The sequence below is a fragment of the Podarcis filfolensis genome (assembly GCF_964270895.1).
Source record: "Podarcis filfolensis genome assembly, chromosome: 9".
NCBI lineage: Eukaryota > Metazoa > Chordata > Lepidosauria > Squamata > Lacertidae > Podarcis > Podarcis filfolensis.
The window spans coordinates 73,644,917-73,664,142 of record NC_139610.1 but is presented as its reverse complement, the minus strand read 5'-3'; the positions used below and the strand labels follow the sequence as shown (position 1 = coordinate 73,664,142).

Below are 19,226 nucleotides of genomic sequence, written 5' to 3'. Positions count from 1 at the left end.
TATTTATTTATTGAATTCATATACCGCCCTATACCCGGGGGTCTCAGGGCGGTTCATAGAATAAAATCAAGAATATAAAACCACAAAATACATAACAAAAATAAAAACAACAACCCAATAGCGTCCTTCCCTCCAAAAAAAAACAACAACACGTTTTAAAAGGGCATAGGATGTAAATCAGATCAACCAAAGGCCTGGTTAAAAAGGAACTTTTTTTTGCCTGGCGCCTAAAGGTGTATAATGCAGGTGCCAGGCAAACTTCCCTGGGGAGAGCATCCCTCAGAGGGGGAGCCACTGCAGAGAAGACCCTGTTCTCGTGTTGCCACCCTCCGGACCTTTTGAGGAAGAGACACACGAAGGAGGGCCTCAGAAGATGATCTCAGGGTCTGGGTAGGTTCATGTAGGTAGAGGCAGCCCTTGAGATATTAAATATAATTTAAGGGTGGGGAATCTCTGGTGCAGGGGCCAAATGTGGTCCGCAGGGCTCTCTACATAGCTGTCAACAGGGAAATTCCCTTATTCCAAATAGGATTCCTCGCAAGAAAAGGGAAAAGTTGACAGCTATGGCTCTCTATCTGGCATTATCCTCAGACCATACCCCACCCATGCCCAGCCAATCCCCTAATGGCTCTTCTTCCCTCCCCCTTCCAGAGCCATTTGCTAGGGGCGGCTCAGTGGGGCAGCATCGGCCTCGTATGTCAAGGTGTCCCGGGTTCACCCCCCAGGATCTCCAAGCAGGGTTGGGAGAGAACCCTGCCTAAGAGCCGCTGCTGCCGGTCAGTGTAGGTCACACTAAGGCTAGAGGGACCGATGTGTCTGACTCAGTATAGAGCAGTTTCCTATATGCTTAGAACGGGCGTCGCTCGGGTACCGGTCTTCCTGTGCTCTTGGACCCAGCCACGCTGCACCTCCCCAGGCTGCAGTTTGGGGTCGTTCCGCAGCTGCTACTGATGATCTGCAGCTGCTTCTCGGCTCGGTCGGCCCGATCCAGGAGCTCCTCGATGAACTGCTGGAGGCGGACTTTGGCGTTGGCCTCGCGGGCCGCCGTCTCCTTCAGGAACTGGTCGATCTGGATCACTTCCCTGTGGGGAGGAAGGCGAGAGACAGGCAAACCGAATGAATGAACTTTATTATGGTCACAGACCAGGATAAAAAAAAAAGCATATAAATAAAGTAGCAGCTAGGATTTTTTTAACCGATAATTGTTAGAGCAAATGAGGACGAAGAAACAGGCGTAGGATAAAACATCTGAATAAAACACAAGATTAAACACGGATAATGGATGGATAAAAACTGATAATTAAAACAGATAAGAACTAAAAACAAACAAAGACACGCAGTTAAAACAACTGTAAGAGCATAAGAACTAAAAGACTTGCAGTTAAAACAACTATAAGAGGCTGCAGAGTAGAAGCCTCTGAAATAGAGGACATTCACAACATTAGAAACTGCTGTGCAAATATGGTTAAAACAGACAATTAAAACAATGTACAGCAATAAATTTAGAAACAATGTACAACAATAACCTACAGGCAAACTGTAACACCCGGCTGGATTTTTTTGTTATTTGTTATTTACCGTCTTATTTCCTCCGAAACATTCCATACATACAAAAACACACATATGTACAGACACACACACACACACACACACACACACACACACACAAAATTGATAATAATGAAAGTAAATATTTCCCCCCTTTTATTATACAAAATCTTTTCTTCAATTTTGACTTCCTGTCAAGTCCCTTCATATATGTTTTATCTTACAATCGAATGTACGCAAAACAATACACCTTTCTATATAAATTTTCTAATACATTCTGAAAACATAATAAATCCTTAATTGTTATCCACCTCCTTTTACTTCCTTTATCACTTGAATGCTAGCACAGAGACAAAACTATTATTTTGGAACACATCTTCTATAACCATCCCATTTTTCCGCAAATTTTTGGTTTGAGTTTCCTCTGAGTTTGTAACACCCGGCTGGAAGAGTTAAAGGACCCTTCGCTGGACAGTGGTTTATAGTACACAGAAAGACGCAAAGGAACGAAACCAAACTTGAAACCAAACTTGAATTGCAGTTAAGATTCCTTTAATCTATCTATCTATCTATCTATCTATCTATCTATCTATCTATCTATCATCTATCTATCTATCTATCTATCTATCTATCTATCTATCATCTATCTATCTATCTATCTATCTATCATCTATCTATCTATCTATCTATCTATCTATCTATCTATCTAGAATCATAGAGTTGGAAGAGACCACAAGGGCCATCGAGTCCAACCCCCTGCCAAGCAGGAAACACCATCAGAGCACTCCTGACATATGGTTGTCAAGCCTCTGCTTAAAGACCTCCAAAGAAGGAGACTCCACCACACTCCTTGGCAGCAAATTCCACTGTCGAACAGCTCTTACTGTCAGGAAGTTCTTCCTAATGTTTAGGTGGAATCTTCTTTCTTGTAGTTTGGATCCATTGCTCTGTGTCCGCTTCTCTGGAGCAGCAGAAAACAACCTTTCTCCCTCCTCTATGTGACATCCTTTTATATATTTGAACATGGCTATCATAGCACCCCTTAACCTCCTCTTCTCCAGGCTAAACATGCCCAGCTCCCTTAGCCGTTCCTCATAAGGCATCGTTTCCAGGCCTTTGACCATTTTGGTTGCCCTCCTCTGGGCACGTTCCAGTTTGTCAGTGTCCTTCTTGAACTGTGGTGCCCAGAACTGGACACAGTACTCCAGGTGAGGTCTGACCAGAGCAGAATACAGTGGCACTATTACTTCCCTTGATCTAGATGCTATACTCCTATTGATGCAGCCCAGAATTGCATTGGCTTTTTTAGCTGCCGCGTCACACTGTTGGCTCATGTCAAGTTTGTGGTCAACCAAGACTCCTAGATCCTTTTCACATGTACTGCTCTCAAGCCAGGTGTCACCCATCTTGTATTTGTGCCTCTCATTTTTTTTGCCCAAGTGCAATACTTTACATTTCTCCCTGTTAAAATTCATCTTGTTTGTTTTGGCCCAGTTCTCTAATCTGTCAAGGTCATTTTGAAGTGTGATCCTGGGGTGTTAGCCACCCCTCCCAGTCTATATCTATCATCTCCTTTATTGGCATACAGTGGTACCTCTAGTTGCAGACACGATCTGTCCTGGGGTGCCATTCACACCCCAAAAAGTTCCCAACTACAGTGGCGCTTCTGCGCAAGCACGGAGCGCGACAGAGTGCTTCTGCGCATCTGTGAAGTGCGCAGAACGGTTCTACATGCGCTCAGCAAAACCTGGAAGTATACATTTCCAGGTTTGCCACATTCTCAAGCCAAAAAGACACAACATGAACCTAATGCAACACGAGGTATGACTGTACAGGAGAACCTGTAGCAAGAGAAATGGAACGGAACATCCTAGAAGATGGTTTGTGTGTCTGATGGACTGTGAACAGCGGCATCCGATGCTGTAAAACTTTGATGCAGATGTTCAGCATGCAGTTCGGTGGAACGCCTTCCCATCAGATGTCAAGGAAATAAACAACTATCTCACTTTAGAAGACTTCTGAAGGCAGCCCTGTTTAGGGAAGTTTTTAATGTTTGATGCTTTATTGTGTTTTTAATATTCTATTGGAGCTGTCCAGAGTGCTGAAACCCAGCCAAATGGGTGGGGTATAACTAAATTACTATTACTGTTACTGTTTTTATAGCTGCTACACAATTGGTACAGTATGTATATTCTGAATTCCATTTCTCTACAACCTCTCTCTCTTTTGGACCCCATCAGTGAGGCCGAGAGGGGGTCTTGCTGTCTGGGCAGCCCAGGACCTCCAGGCTTGCACCCTGGGGAAGTCACTTCGGTGCTGCTATTGCAACAGAAACAACGCAGGAGGCAGCAGAGCAAGGTGGCAAACATGGTCTCCACCCCCCACTCCTCATTGAATCATTACAACCAACCCTGTGAGGTAGGTTAGGCTGAGAAGGAGTGTCTGGCCTGAAGTCGCACCCAGTTAGCTTCATGGCTGAGCGGGGATTCGAACTCTGGTCTCCCTGGTCCTAGCCTGACACTCACTCACTCACTTACTTACTTTATTTATTTAATTTATATACCGCCCTATACCCGGAGGTCTCAGGGCGGTTCACAGAAAAGGATCACAGTATATAAAAAATAAAAATAACAGCAATCACCCAATAATAACCCCTCAAAAAGAACCACAGTTTAAAAGGGTATGGGATGTTGATCAGGTCAACCAAGGGCCTGGTTAAAAAGGAGCGTTTTTGTCTGGTGCCTAAAGGTGTACAATGAAGGCACCAGGTGAATTTCCCTGGGGAGAGCATTCCACAAACAAGGAGCCACTGCAGAGAAGGCCCCGTTCTTGTGTTGCCACCCTCCGGACCTCTCGAGGAGGAGACACACGAAGAAGGGCCTCAGAAGATGATCTCAAGGTCCAGGTAGGTTCATATGGAGAGCAGCGGTCCTTGAGATATTGTGGTCCTGAGCCATTTAAGGCTTTATGGATCAAAACCAGCACTTTGAATTGGGCCCGGAAACAAATTGGTAGCCAGTGCAGTCAAACCAGGATCAGTGTAATATGCTCAGACCGTCTTGCTCCGGTGAGCAACCTGGCCGCTGAATTCTGCACCAGCTGAAGTTTCCGAACCACATAGGCTCTCATCTTCCCTCCTTCCTTCCTTCCTTCCTTCCTTCCTTCCTTCCTTCCTTCCTTCCTTCCTTCCTTCCTCTCTCCAACACACAGAACAGACCAGCCTCCCTGGGGCATCCAAGCAGTTGCCAGGCCTGCAGGGGGTTCTGAAAAGGTCAGAGTATTTTTGGCACCGAATGTGGGTCAGCTAGAGCCAGGGGGTCACCAAGAAACCAGGGCGCAGAGAGGAGATGGCAGGGCCGGTGTTATCGCTCGCATTCACACAGGGAGCGTTTAGGGATCTTCCCGAACTGAGAGAGATCTTTACTTCCTTCCTGCACAGTTGGGTTATTCAACCTTTTGAGCAAAATGTTATGCCCATACATTGCAACCGCTGAAATTAACAAACAGATGGAACTAACCAGAAGACTCCAAGACCAGAGAGAAGAGACGGTGGAAGAAGACTGGAAGAAGTTTAAGGAATATTTGAAAAAATATGTTAATATTTAAATCTTAGAATAGCTTTGGAAGTGGATATAGGCAGTAGGGTTACAAGTAGAAGATAGTGCATTTTATAAGTGATAAAATGTGAAGTTTTTTATGGTTAAAGTAAGTGTGTGTGGGGGGCGGGGGGAAGATGGTTAGAAACTATTATATATGTAAACTGCTAAAGATGAAGTAAAATGAAAATCCAGTAAGTGGGACTTGGGGAACCCCACTTAACAATGTTTAGAAAAATAAGGATATGACAAGAATTTGTTTGTATTGTTTGTCTTTTCTGTTTGTGTTTTTTATTTGTGTTATAAAATGAATAAAAAATTTTTTAGGGGGAAAAGAAATTAACAAACAGGACTAAGCTGGGTCCACTGACTTCAGTAGGTCTAAACTTAGTTGAAGACCAACCATTGCAAAGCTATTTCTACATCAATTACCCTAAACCGGGTCCCATTTATAACTATTGATAAGTTATCTTCCTGTGCATTAACATCCAGTTTTTATCTTAGTTACTATTAAAACACAGAGAAATTGATAAATGAGGTGCATAAAAAGAAGACGCTGTCTCTGTGTTGGGTAGGATCAGTTATGGCGCAGAACCCTTTTCATAATGCAGAGTCCAAAATTTTGGTTCGTGGTGTGGCATGGATGTCACTGCCTATTGCCAGATTGCAGAGCCAGATGTTCTAGGGTGGAATCACAATCCAGATGTGGACTCTGCACAATTGTGGTCTCCACCCCACGTGGTGGTACCTCCACCTGCCCACCCAAACGAGCCAATCAATCAATCAATCAATCAATCAATTGATCAAATAGTCAGTCAGTCAGTCAGTCAGTCACCCACCCACCAAGCCGATTAATTTCGGTTTTTCTACATTTCTGTCCTAGAAGCAGTGATTTATTTATTTTTTAAGAGAAAAAGTTGCCGGTACTCCTCATGAAGTTGTTACGGTGAGGGCCACACTTTTAACCTTTTAGGGATTGGTTGGTGCCAATTAAAATTATTTGATTTTATTCAGATTTTCAGCTGTATCTCAGTCGATTGCTGAATTTTATGTTTTAATGTATCTATATTTTGGTGTTAGCTGCCCTGAGCCTGGTTATGGCTGGGGAGGGCAGGATATAAATAAAATTATTATTATTATTATTATTATTATTATTATTATTATTATTATTATTTATTATTATTATTATTATTTGCCATTGAATGCTCCTGGGAGGGAAAGCACTTCCTAGCAGAATCAACTGGTTTTGGGATAGGGTTACCTAGGTGTGCTTAAACAGAGAGTCTTCTCTCTGAGAAAGGAGTTCTGGGGTTAGACCTTGTTAGTATTTAAATAACAACAACACCTTTGTTAACGATTCCTCTCTCAAATCTACAAGCGTGTGAGAGAGAGAAAGAGAGAGACACATGGCGGGAGGAGCGCTGAAATGGCAAGTTCAAGTTCAGGGGGAAACCATGGAGACCAAACCCTCGGTATTTATTCCTGGCCATTGTCAATAAGAGACTAAATCGTTATCCTCGGTGTTTTCTAATAGCCAGCTGTCCATCAGCGTAATTGGCTGTTGACGAGACGTGGCAGCGGGGCTGAGAGATCCTCTCATCTAAACCTCAAGAGAAAGCAAAAGGTATTATTATTATTATTATTATTATTATTATTATTATTATTATTATTATACTACTATACTCCCTATACTTGTAGATATTAGGGCGGTTCACAACATAAAATTACAATGTGAAAAACACAAAATAAATAATGTAAAAAACACAAAATACGGGAACAAGCCAATACTTCTCTCTTCCACAACCCATTTAAAAGGGCATTGGATGTCAATTGGCCAAAGGCCTAGTTAAAAAGGAACTTTTTTTGCATCTAAAGCTGTATAATGAAGGCACCAGTCAAAATTCCCTGGGTATCTATGGGGTGGAATTTCTCATTCGCAATGAAGTGTGGCTTCAAATAGGTGTGGCTTCTGAGCCGGCTGCGTGATGACATCATCACCAACTGGTAGGCATCCTTTGCGATGACATCATAGTCATCACGCGGTCGGGATTGGCTAGGAGAAAGACAGTTGTGCTGGAAACACGAGATGGAAGAAAGACGGAATTTTTGCTCATAAAGGCAGCCTGTTCCCCTTTCAAATAAAAACAAGTATTTTTACTAAAAAAAATTAAATTAAAACCAACTTTTGCAAACAGCGTGGTGGGTGTCAAAAACTCACAGGGAAGAAAGTCTCGCTTCCTGCCAAACAACCCTTTCAACTCCGAACATTTCCGAACATTCCCTTGACGCTGCGATGGTGGGAACCTGCCTGATCCTGCAGCGTGAATTTAATTGAGAGCGAGGTGCAGATCCCATCTCCATGCAAATGCCCGTTTTAAGTAAAGATCAGGGAGGTGGGAGTTACCAGAGGGAGCTGTTTCTAAAAAGGAAGAGGCTCTCAGGCAGCCGCTGTTCTCTTGAATATTCAGACTGCTTCCCTAGGGGCCTGATCCTTCCTGATCTGTTGGAACGGCAGTAGAGAGACGCTCAGCTCCTTTGCAGCAGTTGCACCGCAAGGGCGAGAGGGGAAGGAAGAAACCGTCTCTTGCAGAGAAAGGATGCTGTGTGAATATCTATGATGTTTTCTCTCCCTTGATGTTAAAACCACATATTTGCTGTTTGGCAGAACAGTTCCCTGCACAGGGAGCAGAGCCGTGGATTTTTCTGATGGAGAGCGAGCGAGCGAGAGAATTGTCATTGTTCTCTTAGTTCACACACCCTCCAACATTTCTCCAATGAAAATTGTTGTTTAGTCGTTTAGTCGTGACGACTCTTCGTGACCCCCTGGACCAGAGCACGCCAGGCACTTCTGTCTTCCACTGCCTCCCGCAGTTTGGTCAAACTCATGTTCGTAGCTTCGAGAACACTGTCCCACCATCTCGTCCTCTGTCGTCCCCTTCTCCTTGTGCCCTCCATCTTTCCCAGCATCAGGGTCTTTTCCAGCGAGTCTTCTCTTCTCATGAGGTGGCCAAAGTATTGGAGCATCAGCTTCAGGATCTGTCCTTCCAGTGAGCACTCAGGGCTGATTTCCTTCAGAATGGATCGGTTTGATCTTCTTGCAGTCCATGGGACTCTCAAGAGTCTCCTCCAGCACCAGAATTCAAAAGCATCCATTCTTTGGCGATCAGCCTTCTTTATGGTCCAGCTCTCACTTCCATACATCACTACAGTGGTACCTCGGGTTACAGACGCTTCAGGTTACAGACGCTTCAGGTTACAGACTCTGCTAACCCAGAAATAGTACCTCAGGTTAAGAACTTTGCTATAGGATGAGAACAGAAATCGCGTGGCGGCAGCGGGAGGCCCCGTTAGCTAAAGTTGTGCTTCAGGTTAAGAACAGTTTCAGGTTAAGAACGGACCTCTGGAACGAATTAAGTACTTAAACCGAGGTACCACTGTACTGGGAAAACCATAGCTTTAACTATACGGAACTTCCAATGAAAATAGGGACGTTCTATTCTGTTATTATTAGTATCTCACTAGGTTGCCCCAGCCACTCTGGGTGGCTTCCAGCACATATAAAAACATAGTAAAACATGAAACATTTAGAAAAAAACTTTCCCTATACAGGGCTGCCTTCAGATGGCTCTGGGGTTAAATCACTCCATACCCTCCCACATTTCTTGGACGAAAATAGAGACGTCGTAAGGAAAAGCGGAGCATTCCAGGATCAAATCAGAAACTGGGGCATCTTCTGTAAATCTGGGACTGTCCCTGGAAAATAGGTGCACTTGGAGGGTCTGAGTTCAGCATCCTGAAAGCTGGGGAGGGTGTTCTTCGCATGTTTTGCAGGTGGCGCAAAAGATAACAGGAAATGCAAACCTTGTAGAGGACAGGATATGAGCAAGATGGTTCTGGAATCAAGGGGATCTTGCTCTCCAAAGAAGTCCTCACTGTGATGATCTTACAGATATATGCATATTCCATGATGATGATGATGATGATTTATACTCTGCTCATCTGGCTGGGTTTCCCCAGCCACTCTGGGCGGCTCCCAACAGAATATTAAAACACGATAAACATCAAACATTGAAAACTTCCCTAAACAGAGTTGCCTTCAGAGATGTATACTGATATGTTTTTGAATTTTTTATAATTTTGTATTGTAAAGTCAAATAAAAATGTTTTCAAAAAAGAAAAGAAAAAAGACTTTAGATCAATCCCACCGACCCCATTGGTCAGAAATTCTTTTTCTACAGCCAACCATCTTCCACTCACTAGGCATGGGATAACTTTGGGTCCTGTCCCCTGCCCCGGTTTCACTGGCTAAACGGCAAGGTGGATTTTGCCATAGACACAATTATTTAACTCCTGTGCTCAAGTGACTGTGGTGGGAGGTCTTGCAAATGACTTGCTTATCTAAGCACGACTCGCTATCTGGCATCCATCGCATCCATGGGGTTGTGGGGAGGTTGGGAAGAAAGGGGACGTAATCTGTCCTGATCGCAGCAAAACGACGCATGAAATCCAACTTGAAAAATTAATTTAAGCCTCTGGGGGTGCCCATGCTGTTGCTTGAGGGAAATGTTGGCTGATAGACCACAAAGGAAGAGATTCAGAATGGGGGAATGGTAGGAAATGTCTGGTCTTATTTAACGCCTGCTTTCAAAGAAGGCAGAGAAAGGCACAAACGTCTGGGTGTTTACATCCACAGACGATACCAAACCGAGAGGCATTGTGAAGACAAAGGAAGATCGCAGAAGGAATTGTTCAGAGGAATTTTGTGTGTGCGTGTGTGTCTTTTGCCCACATCTGAGAATGACTTCACTCTTTGCAAATCCAGAGAAAAATGAGTTTTGCAATGCCAATCACACACACACACACACACACACACACACAAAGAGAAGAAAGTCTGAAAAAGCAAACAGGGCCAGAATGAATATTTGAGCAAGCTGGAAATACCGGAGAAAATTCAGAGCGAGGTGCAATAATCCCATCTAAGAGAATGTGTGATGACTGTTTGTTTGGGCTGATACCCGAGAGAGGAGCGATACTCAGAGCGCCTTGGGATCATTAAATTTCAGTCCATATTTTCTTAGACGGGATTATTGCCTCTGATTCTCCATTTCCTCAGATATCTTTCTACTTAAGATCATGCAAATATTAATTCCGCCCCTGTGTGCCTTCCCACATTATCTGCTTTCTTCATGAAGCAGCCCGTTTCTGAAAGGGAGGCCACCCGGAAGGATTTCCCCAAGAAAAGCTGGTTGCCTTCTGCACTCCGACGCAGGTGTACTGCAGGCTCTAGCTGAAAAGAATGAACAGGCTTTTGCTGGGCAGGGAAAGCGGAAGAGAGTTTCGTGCAGGCTTTGTGATGCCAAGACATTTCTCTCCCAAGACTATGAATCTGGCCCCATCCTCTTATTTTGACACCATGGGGAAATGGCAATATGATTTAATATTCTGCTTTGATTTAAAGTAGGTTTGTAGATTTTTCTACAAACTGTTTTAGCTGATATAAACCTTTCTTTTTCAACAATCAAGCAGTGCATAACTTTTATGAAATAAGTAAAATAAATAAATCAAAATCCCTCAATAAGCCTCTGTGCCAGCCAGTGTTGGATTTATGTATGTTAAACAAGCTATAGCTTAGGGAACCCACACTCTTGCCCCCCCCCCCAAAAAAAAAATTAAAGGAAAAAAACAACCTGGATTTACATTTCCAAAATATAAGATAAAAAACAAATAAAATAAAGCCTACATACAGCAACAGTGTTTTGTGTTGTGTAGGCTCCTGTGATGTAAGTCATGGGCCCTGCTTGCTAGCCTGCTCCCTAAAATATCACTGGTTTGCTCATTTGTATATCAATTACTTTGATAAAATACATATTTTGTTATGTGCAAATGGCTTTCGATTCCTATTAGGTCCATCAATTACCATATAGCATATAAAGGTAAAGGTAAAGGTACCCCTGCCCGTATGGGCCAGTCGTGTCAGACTCTAGGGTTGTGCGCCCATCTCACTTAAGAGGCCGGGGGCCAGCGCTGTCCGGAGACACTTCCGGGTGACATGGCCAGCGTGACGAAGCTGCTCTGGCGAGCCAGCACCAGCGCAGCACACGGAAACGCCGTTTACCTTCCCGCTATAAAGCGGTACCTATTTATCTACTTGCACTTAAGTGTGCTTTCGAACTGCTAGGTGGGCAGGAGCTGGGACCGAAAGACGGGAGCTCACCCCGCCACGGGGATTCGAACCGCTGACCATACGATCGGCAAGTCCTAGGCACTGAGGTTTTACCCACAGCGCCACCCGCGTCCCTACAGCATATATTCAGCACAAAAAAACAGTGACAATTTGTTGTTGACAAAGGACAGCTAGACATATACAGGGCCCCATTACCTTCAGTAGCTTAGGGCCTCATCAAACCTAAATCCGGCCCTGATGACTGCTTTAAACTTTTCTTAAAAAGAAAAAACTGCTGCCTGTCACCATTCAACTAACCCCTGCCTAGGGATGGAGTCTAACTGGGTTTCCCCCCTTGATACCTGGTTTAAGAAGGTCTTGTTTCTTGTGATATCTAGAAAACTCACTCATCCTTTACAAGTTTCCAAGAGAGAAGCCAAACCTATAGATGGTGAGGCTACTTGGCGGTCATTCATGACTTATGTCAGAAGACAAACTTGTGGATGGCAATTTTCTGCAACGAATGATTTTTAGCTGGAACTGATTGTATTCCAGGATTTATTATTGACTGCTATCTTTTTCTTCCCTTAAATCATTATTTATTTTATTTATTTCATAAAATGTATACTCCACTTAGAATCATAGAGTTGGAAGAGACCACAAGGGCCATCGAGTCCAACCCCCTGCCAAGCAGGAAACACCATCAGAGCACTCCTGACATATGGTTGTCAAGCCTCTGCTTAAAGACCTCCAAAGAAGGAGACTCCACCACACTCCTTGGCAGAAAATTCCACTGTCGAACAGCTCTTACTGTCAGGAAGTTCTTCCTAATGTTTAGGTGGAATCTTCTTTCTTGTAGTTTGGATCCATTGCTCCGTGTCCGCTTCTCTGGAGCAGCAGAAAACAACCTTTCTCCCTCCTCTATGTGACATCCTTTTATATATTTGAACATGGCTATCATATCACCCCTTAACCTCCTCTTCTCCAGGCTAAACATGCCCAGCTCCCTTAGCCGTTCCTCATAAGGCATCGTTTCTAGGCCTTTGACCATTTTGGTAGCCCTCCTCTGGACACGTTCCAGTTTGTCAGTGTCCTTCTTGAACTGTGGTGCCCAGAACTGGACACAGTACTCCAGGTGAGGTCTGACCAGAGCAGAATACAGTGGCACTATTACTTCCCTTGATCTAGATGCTATACTCCTATTGATGCAGCCCAGAATTGCATTGGCTTTTTTTGCATTGGCTTGCATTGGCATTTTTTTTGCATTGGCTTGACTGTAAAAAAAAAGAGAGCCCTCAAAGCAGTTTACAAAAAATATAAAAACTATAAAAAATTACAACTCTACTTTAAAACTTACAAAAAGTCAAAATACTAAAACAAATTAACTTTCTAAGCATCTGGGTAGGATTGTCAAAACAAGAATGGTTTTAGCAGGAGATGAAAAGAGGGGCATATGATGCCAAACAGGCAAGCCATGGTTCATATCTGTGTCTCTCAAATATTTGTATTGCTATATGTAATATATTTTTTTATTAAAAAACCTCCCTCTGCTTGACTGATTCTAATATTGATTGTGTCTTACTTTTCTATTGAACAGGTTTTTATTACATAAGCATGCTTTTATGTTCCACAGGTTAATTTTGAGAAGTGGTGTCAAATGTTACCTTCCCGTCTTGCGGCATCCTTTAACACAGGGGTGACTAACCCTTTATATTGGCTCAAGGCTCTACATTCAGAGAAAGCCTAGGAAGCAGGATCATACCAGGTAAAACCATGAGTCCATGCTTTTTCTGTTTCCTTCGAGTAGTCCAGGGGTCAGCAAGCTTTACCAGCCATGGGCTGGATCAGTCCCACAAAGATCGTCTGTGGGCTGGACTGGCACAGCGCGACGCTGGAAATAGCTTCTGCGCATGCCCAGAAGCTGAAAATTATGCCTGCACAGAAGCACAGTTTTCGGCGTCTGGACATGTGCAGACACGATTTCTGGCGCTGCTCGACAAGTCCCTGCTCTGCGCTGCGCCGGTTTAGTGCAGTGCACAGGGGACTTGCTGAGTGGGCGGCTTGGTTCACGAGCAGCTCATGGACTGGCAAAATGGTCTTCATGGGCCACATCTGGCCCATGGGCCACATGTTGCCGACCCCTGGAGTAGTCCAACAACATTTGGAGGGCACATCATCTGGGTTGGGAAAGGCTGGAAGGGACAATCTTGAGCTGACTGGACAAATCTGGTGCAAAGCAACTTCTGCTATTACTCTGGGTCCACACCCCCTCCTTCCCTCCCACCCCACCCTTCCTCCTTCCTTCCACCAGGAGCGAGCCAGCAGTAAATGACACCATGCCAATTGGAGTTAACTCTTTTTTAGTACAATCAGGATCTGCACAGGAGTGCAGCAACTCATCTTCAGAAGGTCTGGCACCCATGAGTCAGTTGCTGAGACTGAAGGTCTCCCCACGGCCATCTAAGTCTCCAGGGTTTCCCCCAAGCAATCTGAGACTGTGCCTGTGTGCAGCCAATCTCTCCTCCGCCCTTTTCATGCCTCTTCTGGTTCTGGGAGACCGGGGGTGGGGTGGGGAGGGGATCTGGTCACAGCAGGAGGGGAAATACCTGTGACTCTTCATCAGCCTGACTCATCTCTGTTTCTTGACCTGTCTCCTCCTCTTCTGCCTCTGATTCTGAGCTGCTCTCTGCCACAGACTCTCCCCGCTCAATAAGCCCTGTTACCGCTTCAGTTTCTGACACCTCCTCTTCCCAGTCCTCTCCCTCTGACCACTCACTGTTGTCCCACCACCTTTCCCCAGGCTCTGAGCCTTCTTCCCTTGGTGGTCCCCCAACTGTTTCTTCCCACCACTCTTCTGCATCCAGCCAGTCCATGATTCCTCCCTCCCTCCTTCCCTTCCTGTGTTTAAACCTCTCTGCCTTCCTCAATGCTACTTCCATTTTTCTCTGCCACTATTGGCAAAATCAGAAGATGGGGTGAAGGAAGACGGATCAGGCCCATGGGCCTCAGGTTCAAACCCACCCCCCTCTTTAGCAGACCCCCTGACACCACAGAAACCATCACTCACTGTTGTTTGCGGCTCAGCTCCTGCTCCTTCTGCACTAGGTCTTGCTTGAGTGAGGCCAGCATCTCCACGCTGACGTCCACCTGGCGGGACAGCTCCACGGCCCTCTCCTCCAGCTCCTGCTTCTCCCGGCTGAGCCGGATGCTCTCCTGCTTGGCCTTCTCCAGCTCCGAGCTCTTGCGGTCCAGCTCCACTTGGAGCCGGCCGACTTGGGAGGCGATCTTCTGCTCCACTTCCTCGGTCAGCTTCTCCAGCCGCTTGTCCACCTCCAGCTTCTCAAAGGCCCGGATCTTGAGGCGGGTCAGGCCTTCCTCATAGGCCGCATCAACGGCAGCCACCGCGGCGGCCGCAGCGGCGGGAGGCGTGGTGGCCGAGGTCATGGCCTTGCGGGTGAAGATCTCGGTCAGGGGGATCTCGATCTCGTGGATGTAGCGGGACGCGACGGGCGAGGACGACGGGTCCAGCTCCTCGGTGGTGGCGGTGGCAATGAGGTCGCAGGTGAAGCGCTGCTCCTTGCCCTGGAAGGAGGTGCTCTCAAAGATGTCCCGGCGGGCTGCGGGCGTCAGGAGGGTGGTGTCGGACGCCAGGGGGAAAACGGTGGCATCGCAGATGCTGTTGGTTTTGGAGAGGACATAGAGGGTCTCGTAGGTGTGGTTGTACTCCAGGTGAGCCCGTAGGGAGGACAGGCTCCGGAATCGCTTGTGTTCCCCGCAACGCGGACAGCGGTAGGGCAGGTCCAGCGAGGCCATCCCTCAGCCCGAGCCACGCTCCTGGCCACACAGCCCTCCTCCGCAGGAATCCAGCTGCCGGGCCCCTGTCATGGTGCAGGCATGCGGGCAGCAGGAGGAGCGGGGCAGGAGTAGCAGTGGGGAAGGGGGCGCAGTGGGATGGGCGGCCAGTTCCACAAGGTCATTGCTGGTTAGGGGCAGGCTGACAAAGGCGTGGAGGGCGAGAATCCCAGAGGGTGACCCAGAGAGGCCGCAGGAGGTCTGGTCAGCATCGGGCACAGCGGGCAGCACTGGAAGAGAGAAGAAAGTCAGCATTTCCTGGGAATCGGGGGCCTTGTTCCCCGCCCTGAGTCTCCTGAGACTGCCCCCTCCCATCCTTGCCAACTGTAAATCTATGGTTGTCAGGGAATGGTCTGAAGACGAGGACTGGGGAGTGCATTCTATGACAGACTAGCTTCTCTCCGATGGAGAGCTGGAGGGGGGGAGAGTTGCTCCCCCATCCACAGTGTGTTCAGAAGAAGAGAGAGAGCTGAACAGCTTTGGGAGGTGTTGCCCAGTTTTGATATAGTGACAACAGAACCAGAATGGAGGGGGCAGCTAGTCGAGACGTCTCTTGAGAGCGTGGGAGACTGCCCCACTCACCAAGGACTCAGAGGTCCAAACGTATCAGAGAGCAAAGGAGTCAAAGAGAGGGGGGAACTTCCCATTGGCGCTGAAAAAGGTTGCAGAAGCTGAAAGGAGGATTAGACGAGCCAACTGCCCTCCTTGTGGAGAGCTGCGTATTTGTGTTCACAACATGATGCTGTAATAAAAGGACTAGAAATCTATCAACTGTTAATTCTTATCTGTGAAGTTACCGAAGGGAGGGGAGGACTCTCCATGCCTGACAGTGGTGGACCTTGGGAAGATCAGGGGAGTCTGCTGGATGAGACCCATGGTAGGGTTGCCATACATCTGGAATTTCCCTCACGTAGCCAGGATTCAACCGTCAGATACAGTGTCCAGGCGGAAATTGCTGAAACGTCTGGAAAAATCCAGACGTGTGGCAACCCGTGTCGGAAGTGTAGATTTTGGCGGATTTCCCCCCGGATTTTCGCTTTTTGAAAGATGGCAGCCCTAGCCAATGGCCCACCTAGACCAGCAGTCTCTTCTCACTGTGGGCCACAGAGGAAAACCGTCAAACACGGCCTGAAAACACTCTCCTGTCCTGCGGTTCCCAGAAACATTGCTGCCTTTGTGGTGTTCGTACGGAGCCCCCGGTCGTCTCACGGACTAATGACCCGTACACCACTAATCTGCTGCCAGCAACCAGGTCCTCCCTGGTAAAATCACTTCAGTCTCAGTCAGGTTCTCAAGTAAATAAAGAAGAGTGTATTTTATTTCAGACACAAACAAACTTTTATGGCATTCCGAACCTTGTTACTCTTTACCTTCTTAGTCTTATTTTATCCTGTCTCTATCTCTTCTGTTGAAATACTTTATTGTCACTTGTACAACTTGTATACAGTGAGATTACACAAGCACCCCCACTCAGCTCTCTTAGTCTTAATTTCCCTCATTTACTGACGCACACCCACCAAACCTGAAAGTCAGTTGCCCTGTTGTTATCTTTCCATTCAGCAGCCTAACAGCCCAGGATAGAAGCTGTTCTTTACCCTGTTGGTGCAACTAATCATGCTTCTATATCTTTTGCCCGAGGGCAGGAGATCAAGAAAGTGCCGGCCAGGGTGTGAATCATCCCTGAGAATTTTCCTCACTCTCTTGAGGCAACGTTCTTCTGCTCTTTCATCCAGCGGATTCACGGGACAGCCCATAATATCTTGTGCTGTATTCACCACCCTCTGTAGGCACTTCCTATCAGATGATGTCAAACCAGCGTACCACACTGTGATGCAGTATGAAAGGACACTTTCTACTGTGGACCGGTAGGAGGAGATCATTACACAAGAAACAACTGCACTAACTGTCTCTCTGTTTCCAGCTGCCTTTCCCAACCAACCAACCAACCCACTAAAACCAACCAACTACCCACACCAAAACCTCGGGCCAAGCCCTTTTATAAACAGGTAGGCTCCGCCTCTGGCTTTCCTATTGGTCTACATATTAACCCTTTCTCTCCCCCTGTACAGACATTTTCAAATGAACGGGCAAACGCCACAGCCTCCGACAGCAACGGCAGGGCGTATCCGTCCTGACTAGTAGGCATCAATAGCCTTCTCTCCTTCCATGAATGTGTCTAATTCTCTTTGAAGCCATCTAGGTTTCTCTGCCTCTTGTGGCAGGGAGTTCCGTAGAGTAACTCTGGAACTGGCCAACTGGACAAATCTGGAAGATTCTTTCCCTCTCCCTTTCTGGTCTTCCCAATCCTCCATTCAGTTCCTGCGAATTACTTTTAAGACCTTACGAACATTCGCCTGCAAATTTCTCCTAATCTACATGTTTTCGTACGCCGATTTGCCTAACCTTCACATTTCCGCCATGCTTTCTCCATGTATAACACGCATTATATGACATTTCCACAGATGCATGCAATGTGAGAATGCTTTCCCCCAAAATTTTTGGTTGGAGAGCAGCGTGACAAAATTCAGGGAAGTGCTCTTTTGAAAGAATGCCTGCGTTGTCAGTTTGCGTATCGCTTCCCAACGTGAGAATGAGGCAGGTCCCCATGAAAACCACGAACTGAAGCAAATTTCTCCTCCATCCTTAACTGGGGAAAAGCAGAACGGAAAGAGCTCCCTGCTTAAAACCACAATGCAATTACTGCAAAGCCAACGCAGTAAACAGGAGAGCCTGCCTCTCTCAAGTCGCGTACAGTGAGACCAGATCTTCTCCCTGTTGCTGTCAAAGTAAGCAGGATTATCAGCGCTGACCTGTGAGCTGAGGAACCTGATGGGAATGGCAAAGAGGCGAGGGATGCGGGAAGGATGCCAAGCGAAAGCTGCAAGCCCTTTCCTTCCCAGACCTCAGACAGCTGAGCTGGCCTCCGTCGCAAGGTAAGCATGTCAAGCATACAGCGCAGATCAATCATTCTTCATGCCTGTTTGTTTTTCAATATCCCTGGAAATAGCAGGCAAGCTCTGCTGGACATAAGAATAGCCTGCAGGGTCAGGCCAATGGCCTAGGACCCACATACCTATGGGACCGCCTCTCCTGGTACGCCCTGCAGAGGACCTTGAGGTCCACAAATAACAACACTTTGGAGGTCCCGAGCCTTAAGGAGGTTAGATTGGTCTCAACTAGGGCCAGGGCCTTTTCAGCACTGGCCCCGATGTGGTGGAACGCTCTGTCACAAGAGACTAGGGCCCTGCGGGACTTGACATCTTTCCGCAGGGCCTGCAAGACAGAGCTGTTCCGCCTGGCCTTTGGTTTGGACTCGGTCTGACCCTTATGTTTCCCTTCCCTTATGGTCTTGATTTATCAGCTACTTTAAAATGAGGCTGCATTTTAAATTGCATTTTAACCTGTATTTTAAATTGAAATCCCCCCTCTCTTTTCCCCTTATTATGTTTGTACTGTGATTTTATTGGTGTTAGCCGCCCTGAGCCTGGCTCTGGCCGCAGAGGCTGGGGTATAAATAAAAATTATTATTATTATTATTATTATTATTATTATTATTATTATTATTATTATTATTATGTCCAGCATCCTGTTCTCACCGTGGCTGCCCGGATGCCCTTGATGTCAGAAAAAAGCACAAGAAAAGCACATTGAGAAACATTGTGGAGGCAGAACAGAATCATTGTGGAGGCAGAAAACATTGAGAAACATTGTGGAGGCAGAACAGAATCATCCTAGCAAGTAGCCATCAATACCCCCCATGAATTTGTCTAGGTGGCCATCTTGTAGCAGTGAGTTCCGTAGTTCAACTGCGCTGCACTTCCTTGTATCTGTCCCAAATCTTCCAACATTCAGGAATCCTGTTGCAGGCAGTGGGGTGTGTAGTCTGAGCTTCAGCCCCACAGTGCAATGGAGTCTCCCTGTCTTACCGGCCGCCCCCCAAGGCTCAGCCTAGCCCTGAGTGGTGGGATGGAGTGCAATTCATCATGACCGGGGCAACAAACTGCCAATCCCTGCTCTGCCCTGCCCATAGCTCTCCTGTTGACAGGCCCCGGGGTCGGCAAACCTTT

At 46.4% G+C, this 19,226-nt stretch overlaps 1 protein-coding gene across 2 annotated transcripts in view; it reads right to left on the bottom strand.

Annotated features, from left to right (window-relative positions):
- FBXO41 (F-box protein 41) overlaps positions 1-19,226 on the bottom strand; it is a 73,187-nt gene that overhangs the window by 38,636 nt on the left and 15,325 nt on the right. For both annotated transcript variants that reach the window (XR_014538428.1, XM_083571231.1), the window contains exons 2-3: positions 14,375-15,389; positions 872-1,082 (exon numbers count right to left, since the gene is read on the bottom strand). Coding sequence is in view for 1 of the 2 variants with exons in the window: in XM_083571231.1 (XP_083427357.1) it covers positions 872-1,082; positions 14,375-15,120 (957 nt within the window). In the remaining variant the exon portion in view is untranslated. The remainder of the gene's footprint in view (positions 1-871; positions 1,083-14,374; positions 15,390-19,226) is intronic.